This window comes from Abrus precatorius, unplaced genomic scaffold (genome assembly GCF_003935025.1).
Source record: "Abrus precatorius isolate BTA unplaced genomic scaffold, Abrus_2018 Scaffold6, whole genome shotgun sequence".
NCBI lineage: Eukaryota > Viridiplantae > Streptophyta > Magnoliopsida > Fabales > Fabaceae > Abrus > Abrus precatorius.
The window spans coordinates 12,431,270-12,454,994 of record NW_020874406.1 but is presented as its reverse complement, the minus strand read 5'-3'; the positions used below and the strand labels follow the sequence as shown (position 1 = coordinate 12,454,994).

Here is a 23,725-nt window from a genome sequence, read left to right as displayed (position 1 = left end):
TAAAAAATAGTTTCATTTGAAAATTTATAGTCACACATTCGATACACATTGATAAATTTATATCAAAATATTTTTAATAATAATAGCTATATAGTAACATCTTAAATATAGGAATAAAATAATGACATTTATAAACAAATTTTTTTCCTTGTGAAGGAAAGCAATTTAAGTAAAGTTACCATTTTACCCTTGGGTTGGGTTTGGCGAGTGACATGTGAAGTGACATTGACCCGTGTTTATATCTCTATCTGCATTGCCATTGCATTGACGAGGTGGTCAGAGTAATCGAGAATTGGAAATGGTGAATCGACGCTTCACTCAGGTGGCCACCAGCGACGATGAGGACGAAGCACCGCCTCAGCCGCGCACGCGAAAGAGGATGAAGCTTCTCGAAGAAGATAACGACAACGACAACGATAACGGTGACGAGACGAGGAAGGAAGGAGCGAAACCGGAACCGCCTCAGGTTCCAGATGACGCTAAACCCATTGGCGATCCCGTTAGGGTTTCGGGAAAAGGAAGAGGCAGAAAGAAGCACTTCGAATTCTTCGAGTTCGATGGCAATCAATATACTCTCGTGAGTTCTCTTTTCTCAACTCTTCGAAATTTGGGGATTTTAAGAACTCAAACTTGTTCACATTTTGCAGGAGGACCCTGTTCTTCTCGTTCCTGAGGATACATGTCAAAAGCCATATGTCGCAATTATTAAGGTACTCTATTCTATTCTATTTTCCCTTGTCAATTGCTATTGATTGTGTTGTAATTCGTGTTAGAGAATCAATCAATTCAATTGATTTATGATCGATAGACCTTTTTTTTATGCTGCATTGATGTTATTAAGGGTTTTTTTGCTTCCCCTTTTTCATGCAAGGGACTTGGTTATATTTTATGTTGTTCTGTTGTCAGGATATTACGCAGTCGAATAACAGCAGCTTAATGTTGACGGGGCAGTGGTTCTATCGCCCTGAAGAAGCTGAGAAAAAAGGTGGTGGAAACTGGCAATCGCGTGATACGAGGGAACTGTTTTATAGTTTCCACCGTGATGAGATTCCTGCTGAGTCTATTATGCACAAGTGTGTGGTGCATTTTGTTCCCATACACAAACAGCTTCCAGATCGTAAGCAGCATCCTGGGTTTATAGTACAGAAGGTGTATGACACTGTGGAAAGAAAGCTCTGGAGGCTAACCGATAAGGACTATGAGGATATTAAGCAGCGAGAAATTGATGAGCTTGTTCAGAAGACTCTGCAACGTATGGGTGAGCTACTTGACATTGAGCCTGAAGAAGCCCCTGCTGATGAGGAGGACCAAACGAAAAATAAAAAGGGCTTGAGGAGAAAGAGCGTTTCACCCCTTGATGTTTCTAGGGAGGAGGAAGAAACTCCTAGGATAGAACAACATCCAAAGCCTGAAACACCAGGGAGCTGTGGAAATAATACCTCAGAGCATTATCGTATATTGGTAGATTTCAATGCACTAACTGGAGATAACCATCGTGACAGATGGTTGGAGAGGTTGCTTCAACACATTAAGTACATGTGTAGTTCTAATGATAGCATAGGAAGAGGCAAAGGATTAGAAAATGGCAATTCTGATGAAATCAACTATGAAAGCAAGAATGGTAGTTCAGAATCAGTAAATGACTGTCAAGACAAGGGTCAGAAGGTGTGACCAACCTGTATTATTAGGCCATTTGCAACTAATCATTTCCTCTTTTTGTTTTCCCTATTTCTCTTTTTCTTAACGGATATATGAATTTATCTCACTCTCTTTCTCGCTCTGTCTCTTTCCCCACTCCACAGAGTTCCAAGTCTTTTATCTGGCCAGATGCTGCTGTTTCAGCTGTAGTTGCTCTGGAAAAAGCTTCGCATGATTCTCTCTCATCAGATTCAACGAAGTACAACCAAAAGTTGCGACAATTAGATTTTAATCTCAAGGTCTGAAGCTGGCCTTGCATATTTAGGTTATACGCTTGAGATATTTTTAATTCTTGCATTTGAGTCATCAAGAAACCTACATATTGCTGCTAAGTTCTAATGTGGGACTTTTAAACTTTGTATTGATCTTTGTCTATATTATCAATTAAAATTAATGTCTAGGAGGTTAAAAATCTGAAACAAATGTATTATAATTCTATTCAAATAAAGAAATAATAAATTGGAAGGTTGGATGATCATACTCGTGCACACTAAGTAATTTGTGGGTACAAAATGTACAATATGTCTGTTTATGTTTTTCTCCTTGATCGATATCTTCACTATTACCACAACAACCAATACTTTTGAGATATTTTTGGCTCGGGAAATCCATATCTTTGTTTATGTTTCTCTGCTGCAATAATAATGAATTGATTGTACCGTTGTGTGTTTTTTGTTCTTTGCAGAAAAATGCAGTGTTAGCACGCCGTCTATTAAATGGAGAGTTGGAACCTTCGAAAATATTAAATATGACACCGAATGAATTAAGGGTATGGTATCTGAAAAGCTTTAGTCTTTTAAAACAATTCAATTGAACTTTTAGGCTGTCTGCTTCTGATGAAATGATAAACTTGTTTCTTAGATTTTCTTCTATGTTCTAACTTCACCCAGAAGTAGCATCTTTTCCTTTTTCCATATCAGTCATTGGTCCAACCTTCTAAAGTAGTCTCCAGCATATTATGCCCATGTGACATATATTTATCCTAACAAAAGAAAAGAACACACTTCTTGCTTGGATTTTATCAAATTTAATCTGTTACAAAAAAAAAATCTTCATTTCTCATTATATACATGAAGCTGGAACATTTGCTTTCCTAGATGACTCTTTATTTTGAAAAAAAAAAAAGGAACATTTGGATCTTTAATAGGGTGAAATGGAAGATATTTTATCACCTTATCTTATGGGTGTAGTGTGTTGTAATTGATTGTAGATGAAATTCACATCATAATTTTTGCGCTCGTTCTGTTTGGACTTGCTTTTGTAGGATGACTCTACTGGTTAAAGGCATAGGGGTAGTGCGTATATTCTAAATAAAATTTTGGATAATTTACTTCTAGAAATGGCTCGGGCACTTATAAGAGTGCTTTAAAAAAATGTCTGATGTTTTAAAAAGCTATTTGTGCTGTGTCTTTTATTAATACATTGGCATGACGACACATCATAAAGCAACTATGAATTGAAGTACCGGTAACTTGTCATCAATTTCTAAAAGCTGCTTTTGAAAAGATTAAACTGGTTGTTGATGCTCGGTTTCAAATGGTCATATCCTTAATATATGAACTTCAGGAGGGTTTGACTGCTGAGGAAAAAACCAAGGAGGAACCTGCTGAGTCTCAGCACATGCAAGTAAATTTTCCTCACTACAATATTGTTACTTGTCAAGTTTTGTGAAGATATCTACTTACTTCAGCTTTCGCACTCTTGAAAAAGATGACAGATGCCCGCTGCTCAAAATGCATGGATTGTAAGGTGGGCTTGAGGGAGATTATCCAAGCTGGAAATAGCGACCGTTATCAGGTTTTCATCTTTTTTCACTATAGTCCCGAATTCCAAAGCTGTGCCCTGCACTTTAATGACTTGTCTTGATTGCCTGCTGCCTTTTCAGCTGGAATGTGTTGCTTGTGGTCACTCCTGGTATGCCTCCCGGGATGAGGTGTCTATGCCGACAATAGATGGATCAGATTCAAAGAGAAAAACATAGGCACAGCGCCTTAAGCCACTGCAAAATTTGATGTTCAGAAGATGCTAGTGAACCCCTTGTATCTGAAAATGCAGCCAATTACATCTATAAGAAAATTAGTTAATCTTATATCCCTGTTTTGGACTCCCAGAAATCATTTGACGAGTCTGGGAATGATGACGAGACATGCTGATTAGGTGGAATGTTCCATCTATCTATCCTGTCCCGTGTAGCGTTTAGTCGTAGCGAAAGTTTATGTATGGATTCTTCTCCTGTTCGATCATGCGCATACAAAAAGCGGTTGGTTTTGCGTAATTCTTTAAATAATTATTATATTTGCACACCAACTTTCTCACATTCATTTTTTATTTCTTTCTACTTTTTTAATTACATCATTAATCACACCATTTCCCATTTTTTCTTTATTAATTTTCACTGTCTTCTTTCCATCTAGCTCACACTTTAAAATAGGATGTAGTCAATCATTTTCCTTCTAATAATCTAACTGATATTACTTCGAACATCATAAAGGGTGGTGTTAATCATTGCAGTAAATTTCCAAACTTACTTTCAGTTTGAAAGCGTTAACTTATTTAGATAATTAACAAACAAAATAGAAGAAAGTAATCTACCTTTACTATAAAAGATATAAGAGTGACGCTTCTTTATTATTAATGTGAATCCATCGAAAACTTCCTTTGAAAATTATATCACGGACAATAAAAAATTGAAAATCGGTGTGATCAAGCGGCTGATTGCGCTCCTTCATTCGGCTTTCATGCACCCGGTTTTTTTTTTTTTCATGTGAGTAGATGCACCGTAATCGATGTTAAAAATATATTTTAAAAATATAACTATTCTATTTTGTTGTTGAAAATAATTATTCTTATCTATAGTGACACGATTAATTTGCTTCGAGTTTGGCAGTGAAACAAAATGTGTACGGCTGTAATCGTATCATTTCCCTCTCAAATCTCAAATATCCTTCATAAACCAAAACAGGATGCGACCGACCGACAGTATTCGAGTTCGTTTTGCCGCCCCGCCAATCCAAGCACATGCGAACCAATGTTTCGTTTCTTATGATATTGTCCTTGTCTACGTCCAAGCCATTTTACACCTCTGCCCCTTTCGCAATGCTTCCCAAAATTACTATAACACTTCACGAAGGGGCATCACTGTCAAGAAAAAATTAACCAAAACACTTTGTCAGCATCACAATATCAATCACTACCCTTTTTTCTAATAATTGGATGGTGGAGGGAGCGGGGACAGATCTGACTCAGAATTGGACAAAGCCTGATTATGTGTTCTTAATATCTTAATAATATCATATGCACAGCCTGATTTCTTTAAATTTGTCATAAAACCTTAAGATAATGAATTTGTTGTTGTTTCGGACATTCACCCTCGTAATAACTATTAAGATAAATAAGACATCCTTGAACTTCATTCACACCGTTGTTCCTTGTTGATGGCCTTATTTGTCGTTTCATATCCCTCGATTTTGTTCTGTTCTGTGCGGGTACCTGACACCGTGTCCACTGGTCCCACATGCTGATTGCTGAGTGAGACACAACTAAAGGTATATCATAAAGCAGAGAAAAGAGAAACACGCAGCATATGATTGTGCTTAAAAAGGAGAAGGACAGAGCTTTTTTTTTTTTTTATTTATTTTTTATTTTTTAAAGTAGAGACATGTACAGAAGATTATCAGCTAATGTTCCCCTCGTTCTCGTGTGTGAGAGAGTTCATTGCCTCTCTCTCTCTCTCTAGTTTCCGTTACTGTTTGTAACCACTTTTTGGCAGCATTTATAATGCTTTACTGCTTCTTCTTCACCTTCCCTCCCTCATTCTACTTTTCGTTCTGAATTTCCTACGCGCCAGCAAGGTTTGCTGTTTTCTTAGGTTATACTCTTACTTCGGATTGGAGTTGGAGACATTTGATGGTGTATTGACTCTGTTTGTTGTGTTTTTCTATTCTTCACTTCTCCAAGATCTACCTTCAGTACGCCCTTTTGCTTTTACTATCTCTTTTTTTTTACCTTTCAGTTTTCTACTGTTATGGTTTGGTATCAAAGTGAACATTATTGTTTTTAGAATGTTTTAGTTAACATGATCCTTGTAACCACCTTTCTTCTGGGCGTTATAGCGATCGCCCTGTGTTCTTTTACCCTTTTCTTTTGCAATTTTTTTGTGCTATAGATCATGTACAACTTTTTTTTTTGGATGTTGGGAATCAGAATCGTTATTTTCAAGTTTTTTCTGCAATTCAATCTCTACTTTTTAGATCACTGATGGGACGATTCCTTTCCAGTGATGGTTGTTTGCAATTGGCATTTCAAAATTTAACGGTTTAGAAAATTTGTAGATATCTGTCATTCTGTTGTACAGTGTAGGTGCCGTTTCCTACCGGCAATCCCCAATTTGTTTTGTGAAATATTCTCACGTTCTGCTTCAATTATGATTTTCTTCTAAAAATTTGGGAGCTGAACCATAATTGAATATAGTGTACAACCTTGTAAATCATTGCAGTATTATGATATTTCTATGCTGATAGGGAAGCTGAGCTAAATATAGGTAGATTAGTTGTAAAATTAAGTTTTAAAGATAGTTAAATGACAAATCAAATACAGCACTGTGTCAAATGCAATTGGATCTCTCTCTTTCAAAGTAATAATATATGTTTTTTATTTTATTTTCCATTTAATAGTTTTGCAGGGCTCTAGTTTGTGGATGGGACAAGAATTGAAGTTGGATCGAGATAACAAGTCTTCAGTGGGTCTCAGTCCCGATACTGTTCTTCCATCTCATCAATATTGTTTGAATGTGAAGAAGAGATATAAAAATGGGAAACCCACTGGGAAAGATGGTTTTTTGAAACTCAGAGAGTTTTGCTGATATAAAATTTCCTCGCTTTTCCAGTTTTTCACAGAAGAGCCTTCTATGTAAACCTCATGGAGTGGAAGGCAACATAGAAATCAGACAAGGTCCCATCTATCAAAGTTCAGAGCAGGTAACAAGTACAAAGAAAATGGGCATCGTGGGGAGAAGGAAAAAAATAGAAATTTCGTGTAGGAGTATTGACACCTCTTTTTCTGGTATTGTTGTTGATTCTCTGTGTGGTTCAGATGATGAAAGTCTAGATGAGAGACCTTCAGTAATATCTCAGGACTCAAATTTAGGTTCTCCATCTCCATCTGTTTCTGGTTCCTGGGCTTGTTTTGAGCACAATCCGTTAAATGGCTTTATTGAATTTTGCTTAGATTCAGATGTTTGGGATGAAAAATCTTGTGCATTAGAAGGAATTGGTTCTATAAATACAGAGATCAGAAGCGACGAGGTTGCTGGTTCACTACTTGATGATAATTTTCCTCTTCAAAAAGACACAGTTCATGGATTACAGAAATCACTCTATGCTATGGTTGAAATATCTCATGTTCACTCTCCATCAGAGAGTGACTGCTCATCAAGATCAAGGCCGAAAGCCAGACTCAACCCTATCAGGAAAAGGCTAAATCCATTCACAAAGTCAAAACCTTTTACAAGCCCAGTGAGTTGTGTGCTGGACACTAATGAGGTTAAATTAACTGGGACTAGAAACATTACAAGACACAAACCTTATAAGTCTTTGCTGAATGACTTCTCTAACACAGCAAAGCACTCTGACATTATTTCTGAGTTCATCAATAGAGATATCCTGTTTTCAGGTTTATCATGTTCACCTGTTCATCTTCACGGTATTCTCAAATTGAAAAATAAACAAGGACTGCCATTTTTTGAGTTTAAGGTAAAGTGCCCTGAAGAAGTCTTTGTGGCAAAGACATGGAAATCAGGAAATGCTTTCAACTGGGTGTATACCTTTCACTCAGTCGATAATAGAATGAAAAATACTGCCCCTGGCGTGGGAAGTGACAAAGACTTGTCAATGGAAGCACAGATGCTAGTTTCCTATAATGTATGTTCTGACTTAGAAAGTGGAATGTTTGGCAACTCTATGGTGGCAGAATTTGTGCTGTATGATCTTACACACTCAAGAAAAAGTGTTTCACCTGGAAAAATTTCTTACAGCGAGCAAGATTGTTCTAAATCTCTAAAAGCTTCCCGTGTAGGAAAAACTTTCATGCCAGATGAGACTTCAGCAGTTAAAAACATGCTTCTATCAGGCAATGCAGATATTGATAATTCAAATTCTTGTCCTTTGTCGACCTCAGAATTGCATTTGAACCTTGAAATTGCTGCCATCGTCTTGCAAATTCCGTTTCTCAGGAGAGAAAGCTTGAAATACAGAAGAGGGGATAGAACAAATACCGAAGCATATTCCAAACCAAGTCATCTCTTTTCAGCAGTAGAGAAGAGTAGAAAAAGCCATTGTGCCAGAAAAGTTTCGGAACACTTGAAGGTGGTACTACCAAGTGGCAACCATGGTTTGCCAAGTGCTGAAAGCCAGGGTCCCTCAAAATTACTTGATCGATGGAAACACGGTGGCGGTTGTGATTGTGGCGGCTGGGACATGGCCTGCCCCCTTATTCTTTTAGGCAATCCTAGTATTCAATTTGCTGAAGACCACCCTCTCATGGAGGAATGCCAAACATTGGAACTTTTCACTCAGGTAAAGCTTGTACTTCACACTAGTTCTCTAATTTACCTCTTTCAACTTTGGGCTGCTTTTCACATACAATGATCAAATACCATGGATTTGTTTATAGGGAAATAGTCATACCATTAGTTTTCTTTAGGTGATTTAAATCTTCTGAATTTATTTTTATTTTCTCTTCCCAAACAAAGATAGATGCTTATTCTAGAAAAGTTGCACAAGCTGGCGAAGAGTTATGGTGCCATGGTAGTTTGAACATTCTTCAATTTAGTGTGAAGAACTCTCTAATCTATTTTACTATTTGTGTCAAGCAACCATTTGATATTAGATAGAATGCATCCACCATAGGATAAAAAGCAAAAAGATACCAGCTCTATGCATGCATCAACATAAGATGTCAAATATGGTTGTGATTCCCATTGGAGCTTTCTCTGTTTCAATCAGTGTAGCAGTTTTAACACCTTCATTTATGAGATTTTGATTGTTTTTTATGGTGCATAGGGAGCCAAAGAAAGTACTCCTAGCTTTGGCATGAGGATAGTCGAAGAGGGGCAATATGCAGTTGATTTCCATGCACAATTATCCCCGTTACAAGCTTTCTCCATTTGTGTTGCCATTTTGCATGGCACCTCAGCCTTCAGCGGTGCAGGGAAGGAGAAAAAGCAACACTTGTCTCAGTGCAATTCATTGAAAATGCTTATTGAGGAGGAAGTAGAGCTTTTTATCAAATCACTCACAACACAAGAGAAGAAGACAGTGTCCAAGATTCAGAAGGGAATTCCTTCAACCTGTGTGTTAAACCCACCTTTTTCACCTATTGCACGAGTATAAAAGTGTAGTGTACCCCCTTATAAAGAAAAAAGAGTAGTGTAGGTAAGGATCATGCTTTGTAAGTTGTAAGACCAATTAGAACAAACATATCATTATTGTAATGGTATAATTAATGGGAAATTGATAAGAAAAGGTAATTGGAAAGAATTTTACTCTAGATTCCACATTTGCTGTCCTTTCCTTATGTGTTAAGTATTCAAAATGATGGAGAACATACTGGAAATTAGCCCCCGCGTATTGTTAAAAAATCATCATCGCCGTTGCCGGGGATCGAACCCGGGTCACCCGCGTGACAGGCGGGAATACTTACCACTATACTACAACGACAGCCGATGTCATATCTCAATGATAAAATGAACATAAAGCATTAAAGAATATATGAATAACCATATTGTTTTCAATATTAGAGTGTATATAAATATAAATTTGTTTCTATATGCTATAAATTGAATATATGTAGGATAATTTTTTTTTCAATACTAATATTCTGAACATTAGACTGTTACCCTTTCAAATTCAATCTCTAAAATTGCGTTTTCATGCCCTTCACGGACAGAGGAAGAGAAACCAAAACTAACTGTTGTTTTCTTGATAAATATATTAACTTTAATTGTTTTTTTTTATGTCAAGTTAATTACTTATATTTGTGTGCTAGACAACTATAATCACCCATTGACTAAAACTGTAATTATAATAATTTATAATACTACACCAAAGAATAGTGATGGATAGGATGCATCTATTTTGCACACGCCACCCTGAGCCGGCAGCTGTATGCTCTGAATCCACCAACCAGGTTGGACTTTGAGAATACAGTAAATACAAAATGAAGGATATAAATAAATTTGTCACTATATATTTTTTTACTATTTAGTTCACCGAGCACGCCATTAGCTATTTAACTTACAGAGAAATTATTTTATAATAACATTAAATTTATTTATTTATTTATTTATTTGGTAGAACTATGGTAGAGGTGTGGAGGAAAAAAAATATAAGATGAATGATGAAATAAAAAAGTAAGATATTAAAAATTTTACACAACGCTCGTGGCTCACCATTGCTTATTTTGTTCACTTTGTTTGTCCCCATTAAAAAAGTGCATGCGTATTTGTAAAGATAAGTGTAAGAACATGCCATGGGCATCACATTTTGTCTTGCATGAAGGCTTGTTCTCTAGTACGTTTTTTATCATGGTAGTTGGTACTCATCTACCCATCCTTACATCACGGCTTCACAAGTGAATGATCTCATCTTTAAGATCCAATTTCAAACCATTTATGTTCAACAAACTGAATGATATTGGTTTTGTCCAAATAAGGATCTTGGCAAGTTAAACTGAATGGTGTCAAACAAATTTTGAAGTATTGATTTGCGTCCAAAGAAGGAAATGCTGGCAGAGAACCTAAAGAAACAACTTGCTTTAGCAGTGAAAAGCATTAACTGGAACTATGCAATCTTCTGGTCTAACACAGATACACAACCACGGTACTAACACTCATTCATATTTGTGATTTTGTTCTTTGCCCTATCCCTATCAATTACTTGGGAGGATTTATCTGATATTACTGCTTATTAAGTCGTTGCTAAGGGGCCATGATATTCAAAATAAATTTTTTTCTGCCTGTTTTGTAGGGTCTTGAGATGGGGAGAAGGGTATTACAATGGAGGCATTAAGATCAAAAGGACAAATGAAACAATGGATGTCAATTCTGACCAAATAGGCTTGCAGAGGAGTGAGCAGCTTCGAAAGCTATATGCATCTCTCAAAAGTGCAGAAGTCAACTCACAAACGCAAAGACCTTCTGCTGTAATATCCCCTGAAGATCTCACAGATGCCGAGTGGTTTTACTTGGTTTGCATGTCCTTTGAATTCAACATTGGCCAAGGGTGAATTTTCTCTCATTTTTCCAACACACAAACATCTTCCCAAACTGGTGTGTGCATTAATCTTGGTCTTATCATTAAATATTTCTATGTATACTTAGATTACCAGGAAGAGCTTTAGCAAATGGCAAACCGATTTGGCTGTGCAATGCCCTTTCTGCTGATAGTAGAGTTTTTAGTCGTTCTCTCTTTGCAAAGGTAGAATTCTGTTTCTTGGCATGCCTTGTTCTCTTCTTCTTTGGGCTAAATGTCATTTATTACGTGCATTTTAGCTGTGTGGCTTGCTTGAAATGACCTTGTCTGAACAATCTCTTCTTTTTTCGGTTCTCTTTCCATAACCAATCACACTTGCAACAATGGTCCTCTCTCTTGATCAGAGTGCATCCATTCAGGTACCATTTCATTTTCCTTAACCTACCTATCTCTAATGCTATCAATGCACCGTGTAATTCATGTTTCCTTCGTCTTAACTTTCAGACAGTGGTGTGCTTTCCTTTTCTGGAAGGGGTCATGGAGCTAGGCACAATTGATTTTGTAAGCTTTCCCCTCGATTTTTAGCATAATATGGTTCTTATATTTGGCACTTCCCAAGTAATATTCACTAGAAAAAATTGCATTTGTTTTTTGTCAAGGTCTCAGAAGACCACAGTCTCATTCAATGGATCAGAAGTTCTTTCTTGGATATTCTAGATACCAGTGTTCCTGAAAGGTCGGGAGCTACTTTCAGTGCAAGAAATGACGAAGGTTTTGCTTGTGTAGCATTCAATCGTAATGCATTACAAGCCAATCGACCAGCACAAACATTCACTGCTAAAGGGACAATTGGTGGTGGCGCTTCTCAAGTGCAAAGCTGGCAAGTTTTGGGTGATGAATTGAGCAACTGTGGCCAAAACTCCATGAGTTCTAGTGGCTCTATATCTCAAGCTTTTGACAATCCTGACAAGATTACTTTTGTTACCAAGAGTGAAAATCCAACCAGCTACTGTGCAGAAGACCTTCAAGAAAGCAATGGCCCAAAAACAACTTCAGTGGATCTTCCCAGTGATGATCAACATTATCAGAGACTTCTTTCAGCCCTTCTAAAACACTCAGACCAGTTAAATATGGGGTTGCATTTTCAAAATGTTCACAGGGAATCAAGCTTTGTCATTTGGAACAGACAAGGATCAATGGATTGTCAAAGACCAAGAAGAGGAATACCACAGAAATTATTGAAGAAGGCATTGTTTGAAGTTCCTAGGATGCACGTGGATTGGCTACTTGAGGCTCAAGAAGAGAGAGATTATAGAGAGGGAATGAGACCGGAGGTAGATGAAATTGGCATGAACCACGTCCTTTCAGAAAGAAAGAGAAGAGCAGAACTAAATGAAAGGTTTTCAACTCTTAGATCAATGGTCCCTTCAACTACTAAGGTAATTTCTATTTCATTCATGATAGTTGTTCACTTGCATGCCATTTCTTATATTATAAGCATAAATTCCTACAGGATGACAAAATTTCAATACTAGATGATGCCATAAATTACCTAAGAAAGCTTGAGAAAAAGGTAAGGGAGTTGGAAGCTCAAAGGGTGCTAATAGATTTAGAAGCTAGAACTAAAAGAACACCACAAGATATGGTGGAAAGGACTTCTGATAATTACTGTAACAACAAATTTGATAGTAAAAAGAAGTCAGTGGTAAACAAGAGGAAGGCTTCTGACATTGATGAGAAAAGGCGAGGGATCAGTTCAAAAGCTCTTAAAAAAGCTTCAGCTAGTAATGTTACTATCTGCATGAGAGACAATGAAATTCTGATTGAAATGAATTGCCTTTGGAGAGAAAGAGTGTTGTTGAAAATTATGGAAGCAATCAATAGCCTTTGTTTAGATTGTCATTCGGTTCAATCATCAGAAGCTGATGGGAATCTTAATCTGACCATTAAATCTAAGGTAAGCACTTGGGTGTAAGCCCTTCTGATTTTTTGCTTTCAACAGAACATGACTCCCTAGAAATATTCTGTATGTCCCATTCTCTAGGGTGACACATTCATACATTCGGTACTCTCTTGCATGATCATTTCTGAAGCGTGACATATTGGTATTTTATCCTAAATTGAGTACACTTTTATTTGCAGTTTAGAGGACCAAATGTTGCATCAGCAAAAAGGATCAAACACACACTCCAAAAAGCGGCTTTGAAATGTTGAATCTAGTATTTCCTCAAAAACCATGTGAATGTTCAATTTAGTTCACGTAATAATTAAGAGGGTACATCTAGATTAAGTCACATGTTCCAGGTCTTGGACATTCTGTAAGAAGATTCTAATATAAGGATAATTTAGTTGTTGGACATATCATTACTTTCTACCTCACATAACACGAACTTCTCTCCAAGCAGTTCGAACATGCAAGGCTTATTTAACTTCACAATTCCTGAAATTCACGTAATTTCACCCAATTTACTTAATAACGCAACATTATGTTCATGTTTACACAAATTTCTCTCAATTTCTTATACAGATATACATATCAAGAAAAATTAAACATGTAAAAAAAAAAGTGACATTAAATATAATTCTGTTGAACTTTAAAAAATGGGAATATAATTTTCTTTTAACAATATCCAAGGTAACCTTTATACAATTAAAAAATGTTCATTCTTGAAACAAATAATTTTGTATTGTTGTTTTTTTCTCTCCCCATGAGCATACTTTTACAACTTAACAATTTTTAGTTCTCAAATTTCAGCTAAGAGTGGATCCATATTTATTAGTAAAATATTTTTTTAATGAATCAAGGTCTATTAGATCTGTCTGTCCCTGATCTCAACTATTAATAAATTCAAAATAATGCCTATTCCATGTTAAATTTCTCCTTTTCTTTTTATATTATTTTTTCTCTTCCAAACATTTGCTGCTCTTCTCCTGTATACTAAATTACGGCATGCTATCTTTTAAGTAATTCAATCTTCTTTTAACAACACATACTGGTTGAAATTACAAGGAACTTTGTTCTCCTTAAACAATATCTTAAACTTGAATTTTATGGATAAAAAAATAATAATGAGAGAGTTTCATCTTTTTAAACGGATCCACAATTCCACTGACTCAAATTAGCCTAAATTTAAATTGAGGAGTCATGTTTGTCAATGACATATTCATTATCTTTTATTTTTATATTACATTTTTATTTTACTAACATTAAACTGAATATTTTAAAATATGTTGCTTAAATTTAAAAAAATACAATTTTTTATACATGACGGGCGTGTCTTCTGAGGATTACAAAAGGCAACAGCAGTCTTCTTTGTCGCCGTGACTTTACCGCTTTATCTTTTCTACCTTTTCTTCCTTTTTTTTAAAATAATTATAACACATTTTTACGCTATTTTTGTCTTGACTCTCATCAATTATAATGCACGCATCCATATGACTCCATCACCAGTTCCCTCTGCAAATATTATTATTATTATATTATAATAATAGTAATATGCTTTTATTTCTTTATTTTATTCAATGGATCAAAATCGAGAGTTGATTGTTCCAAGACGCAGCAGCGAAAGCATTTCTTCATCTCTCTCCGTTTCAACTGCAAGTGGGTAATGGATTCATAAACCTTGTTCACACTGCATCCATGGCTTCGGAGAAGATATGCTGGATTCTTCTATCTTGTGCTGTAATTCTTCTTCTCCATCATGCTCCTTCCGTCATGGCTGGGGACATAGTTCATGACGATGATTCAACTCCCAAGAAGCCAGGTTGCGAGAACCAGTTCGTTTTGGTATACCCTCTCTACAAAGTTCACTTCTTTTTCTCTTTTCATTTCTGGGTTTCTCTCCTTTTCCTCATACTAGAAGCATGCTTATGATCATGTTCATGGAGCATCATGTTCTCTTCTTACTTGTCCAAAATTAGACATTTAAGATCAAAGTTTAGTTTCTGATTAATTAATAAGTCTCAAGTTCAATTCAAGCGGTGATTAACTCATTATTGTTATTATTGTAAGGTAAAAGTGCAAACTTGGGTCAATGGTGAAGAGGATGCTGAATTTGTTGGTGTGGGTGCCAGATTTGGCAGAACCATTGTGTCTAAAGAGAAAAATGCTCGGCACACGCGCCTTGTTCTTTCAGATCCACGGGATTGTTGCGGTCCACCAAGGAATAAGGTTCTTTCTTCTTATGTGACATATTGCAGTGTACTATGGTCACAAGTGTAGCAAAGTACTAAATGTTATCTAAACTGTCAGATTGTGGGAGATGTCATCATGGTGGATCGAGGCAACTGTACATTCACAAAAAAGGCTAATACTGCACAGGATGCTAATGCTTCAGCTATTCTCATCATAAATAACCAAAAAGGTAAAAATGATTTCCTTTGTTTTTGCCCTTATTTTGGGGGGTTTTGTTTTTTGGTAGTTGGAGGAGTTGAGTGGGTCATGTCTGGTACATACATTTTTATCTCCTTTTTCATGTCAAATTTGTTTTTGTTGTTTGCAGAACTTTACAAGATGGTTTGTGATCCTGATGAAACTGATTTAAACATACACATACCTGCTGTCATGCTACCACTAGATGCAGGTACAAGGCTGGAAAAAATGTTGACGACTACTTCATCTGGTGAGCTTTGTTTTCTTTCCATTTTCATTACTATCTCATATTTTGAGGACTTGCAATAGTCTCTATTTAATGCAGTTGGCTAAGTCATGGCCACAACATCTTTAATGCTCTGCGAAGATTCTTTAACTGCCATGTAACTCCTATTTTGTTTTTCATTATTTAATTGCAAATTTTTCCTAACAAAAATTGCCTTTTTGCAGTGTCTGTACAGCTATACTCACCGCTTAGACCTGCTGTTGACATAGCAGAAGTATTTCTTTGGCTGATGGCAGTTCTTACCATATTGTGTGCATCATATTGGTCAGCATGGAGGGCCCGAGAAGCAGCTATTGAACAGGATAAGCTATTAAAGGTCACTTTTTCCTATTCTTTTAGCATTTCCTCAAGCTTGATTCATATTTACTCTCGCAGTATGCTGTTGATCCTTATGTAACTTACAGTCAAATCTTATTTTTATAGGATGCTTCAGATGAAATTCCAAACATTACAGCTTCGGGTGTTAGTGGAGTTGTAAATATGAGTGCGAAAGCTGCAGTCCTTTTTGTTGTACTTGCTTCATGTTTCCTGTTTATGCTTTACAAACTGATGTCATCCTGGTTCATTGAGGTTTTGGTTGTTCTCTTCTGTATTGGTGGGATTGAGGTACTAACTTCAATTAAATCAGTCTAAAATTCTAAATTTTTTGCATCTGTGTGAAAAAAATCTTTTCAATATTTATGCAGATAAAATGAAGGCAGTAGGCATGAGTGCACACTATAACATCTTAGTTGCCATTGCTGAATTCAAATTCTGTGTCTTGTTCTTGCTGCATATCCTCTGCCAAGTTCTCTCTCTAACCATATTTTGTCTTGCATCTGCAGGGCTTGCAAACTTGCTTGGTTGCTCTGTTGTCTAGGTGTGGTATATTACCTTTAGTGAATGTATTACTATTTGGAAGTTATTATGAATTTTTGGTCTTAGTATAGACCGGGATTCTCTCCTGTTTTGGCGCGAACTGGACAGTCCAGTCAAGTAAAATTTTGCATTTTCGTTTAAGCGAAAATTTTTAGCTTAAGCGAAAATGCAAAATCAACGTGAGAGGACGTCCAGTTACGGGAGAGAATCCGGATCCTCTTAGTATACATCTAGTAAGATTGCCATTTACTATTTTTTGAAACAATTCCTGTTTACTTGAGAAGCTCATATAAGATCTAATGAGAGTTAACATACATTTTATGACAAAATAATAAACTATGTTGGATGGGTTATATGTTTGTGGTACAAGTGTACCCGTCGAATAGTAATAAAAGAGTTATCAAATTGAGTATTTGGAATATCGTCCCACAGAAATTGTTTTAATTACTAAGAATTTTAATTTAATTGTTTGAATTTAAATAGTGCGTGGAAAAAATCTAAGACTTAAACAAGAAAAAACATAGTTAAAAGAATATAAAATAGTGCAACTTTCGATGAGAGCTAATTGAGATAAACTTAGGACATATAATTTCACCTTTACACCTCATTATTTTCACTATTAGTTTTTTCCTATCTTTATTTTTCTATGATTGTTGATCACTCACTAAATCTTATTGACACACAATGGTCATGTAATATTAACATTCTTTTTTCTAAGCTATCACTCGTAATGATCATGTAAGGTAAAGAGAAAAAAAACATAAAGAATCAATGAGTTTTTTAGTTTAATAACGATTGAAAGAGAAAAATTAAGCTTGATTCACTTAATTCTTTATTTTATTTTTTTTTTATAGATTTATTAACTACATGTGGTACAGTCGCTTACAATCCAATTAATTATGATATGTTAAGGATGGTCAATTCTTAACATACAAATGTAAACTTACTAGGATAAAAATCAATCAATAAAGGAAACTACAATTGTCATTAACCGTAAAAATTATATAAATTGTGCATAAAATCCACGGTAGTGCTAATTATGAATTTAGCTACTCATAATAAAATAAACAAAAAAAAAAATTGTAAAAAAATCTATATCTATTTGAAGAGGGAAACAAACTAGGAAACCAAAGAGAAAGAGAAGAAAATAATTCCTATTTTCCAACTATGCTCTTAATCACTTGTTCAAACTTTGAAGGGATGTTCTTCATCTTTGCTAAGGATCTCTACTCCAAAGCACCTTCAAAACTGTTGAAATTCGGCTAGGCAAAAAGTTTTTCTAGTTGGGCCTCATTCTTCCTTAAATAGGGTTCTTAAAAACCGTTAAAATTATTTGAATTTGAATTATGTTTGGTCGTGCTAGATGGTATGCATGGCCAATGCTTGTTCACAAAGTACTCTCAGTGCTGCTTGTTAAGCAAGGTTATGCTTCCTTTTGCATGTGGCCTTGTTTCCATCAAATTTCATGTAATTGTGGCCATAATGCTTCCATACTATGTTGGTAATCTCTTTCATGCTAAATTGCCCAATCAAAAAAGAAATCAATAAAAAATTCCCATCAAATAGGGGTCAAGTGTATGAAATGAAGCTATAAAAACACTACAAAATATAGACTTATCATTACCCATTTTAATACATTTCAGCTTCATGCCTTGAGCATTGACATAAATATTTTGCCTTTTTCTAAATGCATATTTCATTAATTATTGTCGAATCTTAGACTAGAAATTCATAATGCTAGTATGTAACTCTGATATTGCTTTCACAATGAGAAGTTATTCTCAGTATTGATAAATTGTTTATGCTTACCCTTTCTAATATGTGCTTTTTTTGCTCATAATCTCCAATGAAATGTAGCTAAGCAATTGGTGAAACCTGTGACTGGGTTGATAGAAAAAATGAGCTGTAAAATCTGTAGTAGGAAATAAAACAGCCAAGGCTTATCTTCTCTTTCTTCATTTATTATTTACTTCTATGTGGAGGAATGCTTATAGTGCATTTCTTTCCCATATCTTCCATACCCCTGGGATTTGGTACTTTTCTTTAATGATTCTAAGATGATTTTAGCAAGCGAAAGCAAAGATGATGGACAAGGTTTGGAGAAGTCTGTCACTGTCCTTTTATTCTCCTGAAGACATGATGAAAAGTAATTATAATATTTTGCTGATACACATTATGACACAGCTGACTAAATGACTGAGAAAAGGGTTTTTTAGGTGTAACCTACATTCTTAGTATTTAAGACTTCATTGAACTTAATTTGATCTTTCATTTATTTTGTGAGAAAGTAATATAACATAAAATACGTGATAAACTGAATTGCTGTATGTTTTACTGACATGAGGTGTTTATAATCTTATTGCATTTTGATGTCTACAAATGGTATATAAATGTTTCAAATGATAGAGGATCAGGATGCTTTAATTACCTCATATTCTTGAAAATCATATCTATAAGGTATTCAGTCTCTTCTTTCTTCACATTTGAGTAATTTGGAAACCTGAAACGTTGAGGATGATGTGTTCTAGAATGTTTGAATTTTCACCCTTGCATCCTTTTATGTCCATTTTAATTGAAGTTGCCAATATGTTCCTCACTACCTCCATGATGTTGAGTAGTAGAAGAAACTTATTTTGTTTTCCTGTGCAGATGGTTCAAGAATGCTGGAGAGTCATACATTAAACTACCTTGCTTAGGAGCTATCTCATACCTGACTTTGGCTGTTTCTCCATTCTGCATTACATTTGCTGTTCTCTGGGCAGTTTATCGCAGTGAATCCTATGCCTGGATTGGTCAAGATATACTTGTAAGGATAATTTTTTCTCCAGTCCTAAATGCTTTTCCTCTCTTCTTCAAATATTTCATGTAGACACTAAGGTCTAAAGGAACTTGGCTTTTTTCTTTGTTACTTTTTAAAGAGAAAGAAGGTACACTTCTCATAATTTAGGTGTGCTTTATATGCATAAACTGTGCCATGGGATCCGTGTACCACCAGTATGTTCTAAAAGGAAATTCAACCACTTGTCAGGATTGTCAAGTGTGCTTTTGGTGAAGATTTTTTTTTTTGGACCCTTTTTTTTTTAATTTAACTATTTCATAATATTTTTTTGCACAACTGTACTAGAATAATAAACTTTGCTATTCCTAGATATCATATGAAAAATCTGTTTGTTTTTCATACTTAACAGAATAAGCTATCTGTCACTGCCCATTTAATCATTATTTCTTTTTCATTGGTTATTCTAACAGGGTATTGCACTGATAATCACAGTTCTACAGATTGTACATGTACCTAATCTTAAGGTAATTATTTGAGCTTACACTATCTTGTGCAGTGCTTTATGTCAACCATGTTAAAATAATTGAGTACTATTACTTCCCAATAGTAGCTTTTGTATGGAGCATTATATTTACTTCTATACCTGGAAGAGATGAAGTAGCAAAATATTCAATTTGTTTTGCTTATCTGGTCAACCATTGCGTATATTTTTCAACCCTATTTGTGCAGTGAACACTCAAATCTGTAATTTGTCATGTTAGAGTCTTTCTATATATATACTTGTGCTTTATGAAATGTTTCTTTATGAAAATTAAGATACTCATGTTATATGATTTGATTGTTTCATGAATTAGGTTGGTACAGTTCTCCTCAGCTGTGCATTCATTTACGACCTCTTTTGGGTGTTTGTCTCAACTAAGTTCTTCAATGAAAGCGTCATGATTGTGGTTAGTATTATACTTCATTCTAATTCATGACAATCCCTGGCACACCCTATGTATTTACTCATTTTAATTTTGTATATATCTTTTACTTTCTATAGGTAGCCCGAGGTGATCGAAGTGGAGAAGATGGAATTCCTATGTTACTGAAGTTCCCACGCATTTTTGATCCATGGGGTGGTTACAGCATTATAGGCTTTGGAGACATCCTTTTACCCGGAATGCTGGTGGCATTCTCACTCAGGTTTTATTGCCTCCCTCTTTTCTCCCTTGTCCCTTACTTAAGTAATGTCACCATTAAATTGTATTATTTTAGTAACAACAGTGCTCAAATTTTATGGATTAGAATTTTGCTTTGATCTGTTTTCAGGAATTTTACTTTGAGAGAATAATAACCTTAGAAACATGGGAGAGTAAAATAATTTTGGGTTCATAAAACAGCATTTTCCCAGTCCTTCTTGTAAATTGATTATTGCATTAAACCTTTTTCTAAAAGCAAAAAGCTTTTTGTTACTTTGTTGCAGTATACTTTCTAGGCAAGTTTTAGTTGATGAAAAAGCATTTCTGATCAATGGTATGCTTTGCAGGTACGATTGGCTGGCAAATAAGAACCTTGTCAGAGGATACTTCTTGTGGGCAATGTTTGCTTACGGCTTTGGTGAGAATAAACTCCCAGTAACCTTGTCTTCTACTGACTTCGATCAACCTGTTTTTTCAAATTATACAGTTTTTAATGACCAAAAACTGAGCATTTTTCTTTTATTATTTGATGTTGAAGTTACATGGTTGATTGAGCGATTACATATTATCCACATGACCTAACTTTTCCCTTATGTTGGTTAGGTCTTCTAATTACGTACGTGGCACTAAACTTAATGGATGGGCACGGCCAACCGGCACTACTATACATCGTTCCATTTACACTTGGTAGTTTTAATGATAAGATAATTTGTTGTCATTTTTATCAACAAAAAATAAAAAAGAAATTATCTAGGAATTTGCTGAAATAGTATTTACATAATTAAGTGCTGATGGTTTGACATAATGCAGGGACCTTGATGACATTGGGACGGAAGAGAGGAGATTTGAGGGAATTGTGGACAAGAGGAGAACCTGAAAGACCCTGCCCACATATCAGACTCCAACATAGTGGAGAATTAAGCCCTCAATGATATTTATTGTAATTGTAATTGTAATTTGCACCTGTTGTTATATATTTGGTGTATGTAATGCATGCCTTATATTCGGGAATTGGGACCAAAACCAACCTCACTGAGGCTTAGCATCATAATTTTATGTAACCTATCCCCCTTTAAACAAAGCAGGGGGCTCACATCTATAGAAATAGTCTAAATTTAATGTAGTTAGTTCAGAAAGTTCTTACATCATATAAATCTCTAATTATTCACTGTCATACTCTCCATGATTGTAAAATCTGCTTTGTTTGATGCTTTGGTGTATTGTATGACTAATGGTTTTGTACCTCAACTTTTCATTCATGGGTCATGCTCCTGATGTAAAAGAATGAAAAACACTAAAGCTTTTTTAAGTAATTATCATTTTTAAAGAAATATTTAAATTTTATTAAAAGAATGCAAGAACTTTTGCGAAAATAAATTTGTACACATAAACTTATTATTGGCATGTTTAAATTAACATTTTTTTAAACAAAAAATAATAGCAATACCCTCCTTGCAATTGGCTCAGAATTGTGAGTGAAGAAGAGGAGGGCATGACTGCTGCACGTGAGAGTCCACGCAGCACCGAATAGGGTATCCTATGAGGGTGAGCTGTTCGGCACAATTAAACTGGACTAGGCCCACCAAAGTTAGAATATTATTTACAGGGAAAATATTTCTTTAATGTATTTTTATAATTAGTTAAATTTTAAAAAATAATTAAAATAAATTTTAAAAAATTATTCATCAAAATATATTCCATAAAAATGTGTTACTGATATTTCTTTTATTCACAAAAGAAAAGAATAATATCTTCATGTTTCGTTATGGAAATGATTTAAAAGTTTGACTGATATAATTCGTATAATTTTAAACAATGTAACAACCTTTTTAAAGCATGTTAAAATTAAATTCATAGTTAAAACGTAGAAAGGATTAAAAAAATTCAAATGTATAAAATGAAGGTATCATCTGATTATGCTTTGAAAATAGTTTACAGTGTCAATGACATGCTGAAATAATTTTGAAAAAGAAATAGCTTATAAAAATTTCATATATTTTAGAGGCGAGACTAATCTTTTTAGACAAGATTGAATAATCAGCTAAAAATGAGGGACAAGAAAAACGAGGCATTTTTTTAGGGGCTGTAGCACAACAACGTTGTAAAGTGTTGCAACAGTTTGATTAGGGACGCCACGCCAGAAAGTAAAAGCCGTTACCCATGCCCATGTGCAATGCAATGGTACCACCTCACTTTCCCAACGGTCATCACCAAAGTTAAAGATCATACATCTTTGGGATAGTATCTATTAAACTCAGGTAAGTGTAAAGATTTATACCAAATTTTAATAGTATAAATTAAATAATTTAATGATTAAAAAATTATTTAAAAAATATGTAAAAAATAATAATATTATTAAATTATTTAATTTATACAGTTAAGATTTAGTGTTAGTATCAATAGATCCTATCTCATCTTCTTTATATTTATAATTATAATTTTTTTAATATTTAAAAATTAAAAATATTTATATTTTTTAAAAATAATTCATTAACTTCACTGTTAATATAAATTAATAATAATAATTATTTCACATGTGAGATAACATAAAATATACTTTTTAATTTATAAAATGCTTTAAAAATTATCTTTTTTTCTTGTAGTCCAAACAGATTATTTTTATACTAAAAATAATTATTAAATTTTTTTAAAAATTAAGAAAATATGATTTTTTTTTAAAAATTGGTAAAAAATTATAGATGACGTTTTACTAGTACTTTAAAAAAATTATTTTTTAAAAAATTGTCATTTGACTTTTAAAGTTTATAACTTTTTAGTTTTTTATTTTTAAATCTCAATAACTACGTTAAAAATCGTTGTTGACAATTTTTAAATATTAATTTTCTGTAATTTTTCAAAAATTTTATATTTTAGTATATATAATTTTTAAATATTTTATATTAAAAAAATTCAGTCCAAGCTGCTCATATTTTATTTTTTATAAATTATAAAATGGTTACACATAATGCAAATATAGATAGCGGAGTTACACAGTCAGTTTTGAATATCCAATAATTAATTTTTCTTACCTGACCCTCTCACTCCAACCTTCAAAATCACTTTCGCATTGTACAGATCAGCTTTTTTTTTTTTTATCCCCGAAACCCTGTGGTTGTAGGGTAAACTATTGAACCATAGTTCTCTACATAACAGGGAAGGATTGTAAAGTGTTAAAATTTATTTAAAATTACATTCAATTTCTCTCAAATTAATATTATTAAATAAATTTTAAAAATAGAAAGAAATTCTCTCAAACTAAACAGGTTGAAGTTTTTTGATGTTACGTTTTCCAAAAACAGATAT

The 23,725-nt window shown here is 34.4% G+C and overlaps 4 protein-coding genes and 1 non-coding gene across 7 annotated transcripts; 4 read left to right on the top strand and 1 right to left on the bottom strand.

Moving 5' to 3' along the window:
- The first annotated feature begins 271 nt into the window (after positions 1-271).
- Positions 272-6,704, top strand: LOC113868864. 2 transcript variants are annotated; one of them, XR_003505428.1, is made up of 9 exons: positions 272-577; positions 648-710; positions 907-1,665; positions 1,803-1,937; positions 2,384-2,467; positions 3,265-3,324; positions 3,409-3,495; positions 3,584-3,958; positions 6,372-6,704. XR_003505428.1 is itself a non-coding variant. In XM_027504822.1 (8 exons), the coding sequence occupies exons 1-8, from the start codon at positions 299-301 to the stop codon at positions 3,677-3,679; spliced, it is 1,563 nt and encodes a 520-aa protein (XP_027360623.1). In that variant the 5' UTR covers positions 272-298; the 3' UTR covers positions 3,680-3,995. The 2 variants fall into 2 exon arrangements, 1 of the variants encoding a protein (XP_027360623.1); XM_027504822.1 differs by lacking the exon at positions 6,372-6,704 and having other exon boundaries at positions 3,584-3,995.
- On the top strand, positions 5,354-9,118 carry LOC113868863. Its single transcript, XM_027504821.1, has one exon. The coding sequence runs from the start codon at positions 6,693-6,695 to the stop codon at positions 8,340-8,342; it is 1,650 nt and encodes a 549-aa protein (XP_027360622.1). The 5' UTR covers positions 5,354-6,692; the 3' UTR covers positions 8,343-9,118.
- A 223-nt stretch (positions 9,119-9,341) lies between these two features.
- On the bottom strand, positions 9,342-9,413 carry TRNAD-GUC. The gene has a single exon. It is a non-coding gene; the product is annotated as a tRNA-Asp (tRNA).
- Positions 9,414-10,476: 1,063 nt separating this feature from the next.
- On the top strand, positions 10,477-13,160 carry LOC113868862 (transcription factor EGL1-like). The gene is made up of 8 exons (XM_027504820.1): positions 10,477-10,574; positions 10,722-10,976; positions 11,075-11,171; positions 11,351-11,365; positions 11,451-11,507; positions 11,606-12,385; positions 12,460-12,903; positions 13,089-13,160. Exons 1-8 carry the CDS (start codon positions 10,477-10,479, stop codon positions 13,158-13,160), a joined length of 1,818 nt encoding a protein of 605 aa, XP_027360621.1.
- A 1,214-nt stretch (positions 13,161-14,374) lies between these two features.
- Positions 14,375-21,624, top strand: LOC113868753 (signal peptide peptidase-like 2). 2 transcript variants are annotated; one of them, XM_027504618.1, is made up of 14 exons: positions 14,375-14,733; positions 14,959-15,117; positions 15,199-15,310; positions 15,449-15,568; positions 15,769-15,920; positions 16,028-16,210; positions 16,429-16,463; positions 19,112-19,268; positions 19,712-19,765; positions 20,096-20,188; positions 20,284-20,426; positions 20,770-20,840; positions 21,026-21,109; positions 21,233-21,624. In XM_027504618.1, the coding sequence occupies exons 1-14, from the start codon at positions 14,587-14,589 to the stop codon at positions 21,352-21,354; spliced, it is 1,632 nt and encodes a 543-aa protein (XP_027360419.1). In that variant the 5' UTR covers positions 14,375-14,586; the 3' UTR covers positions 21,355-21,624. The 2 variants fall into 2 exon arrangements, with proteins under 2 accessions (XP_027360419.1, XP_027360420.1); XM_027504619.1 differs by having other exon boundaries at positions 14,383-14,733; positions 20,096-20,192; positions 20,288-20,426; positions 21,233-21,535.
- The last annotated feature ends 2,101 nt before the right edge of the window (positions 21,625-23,725 follow it).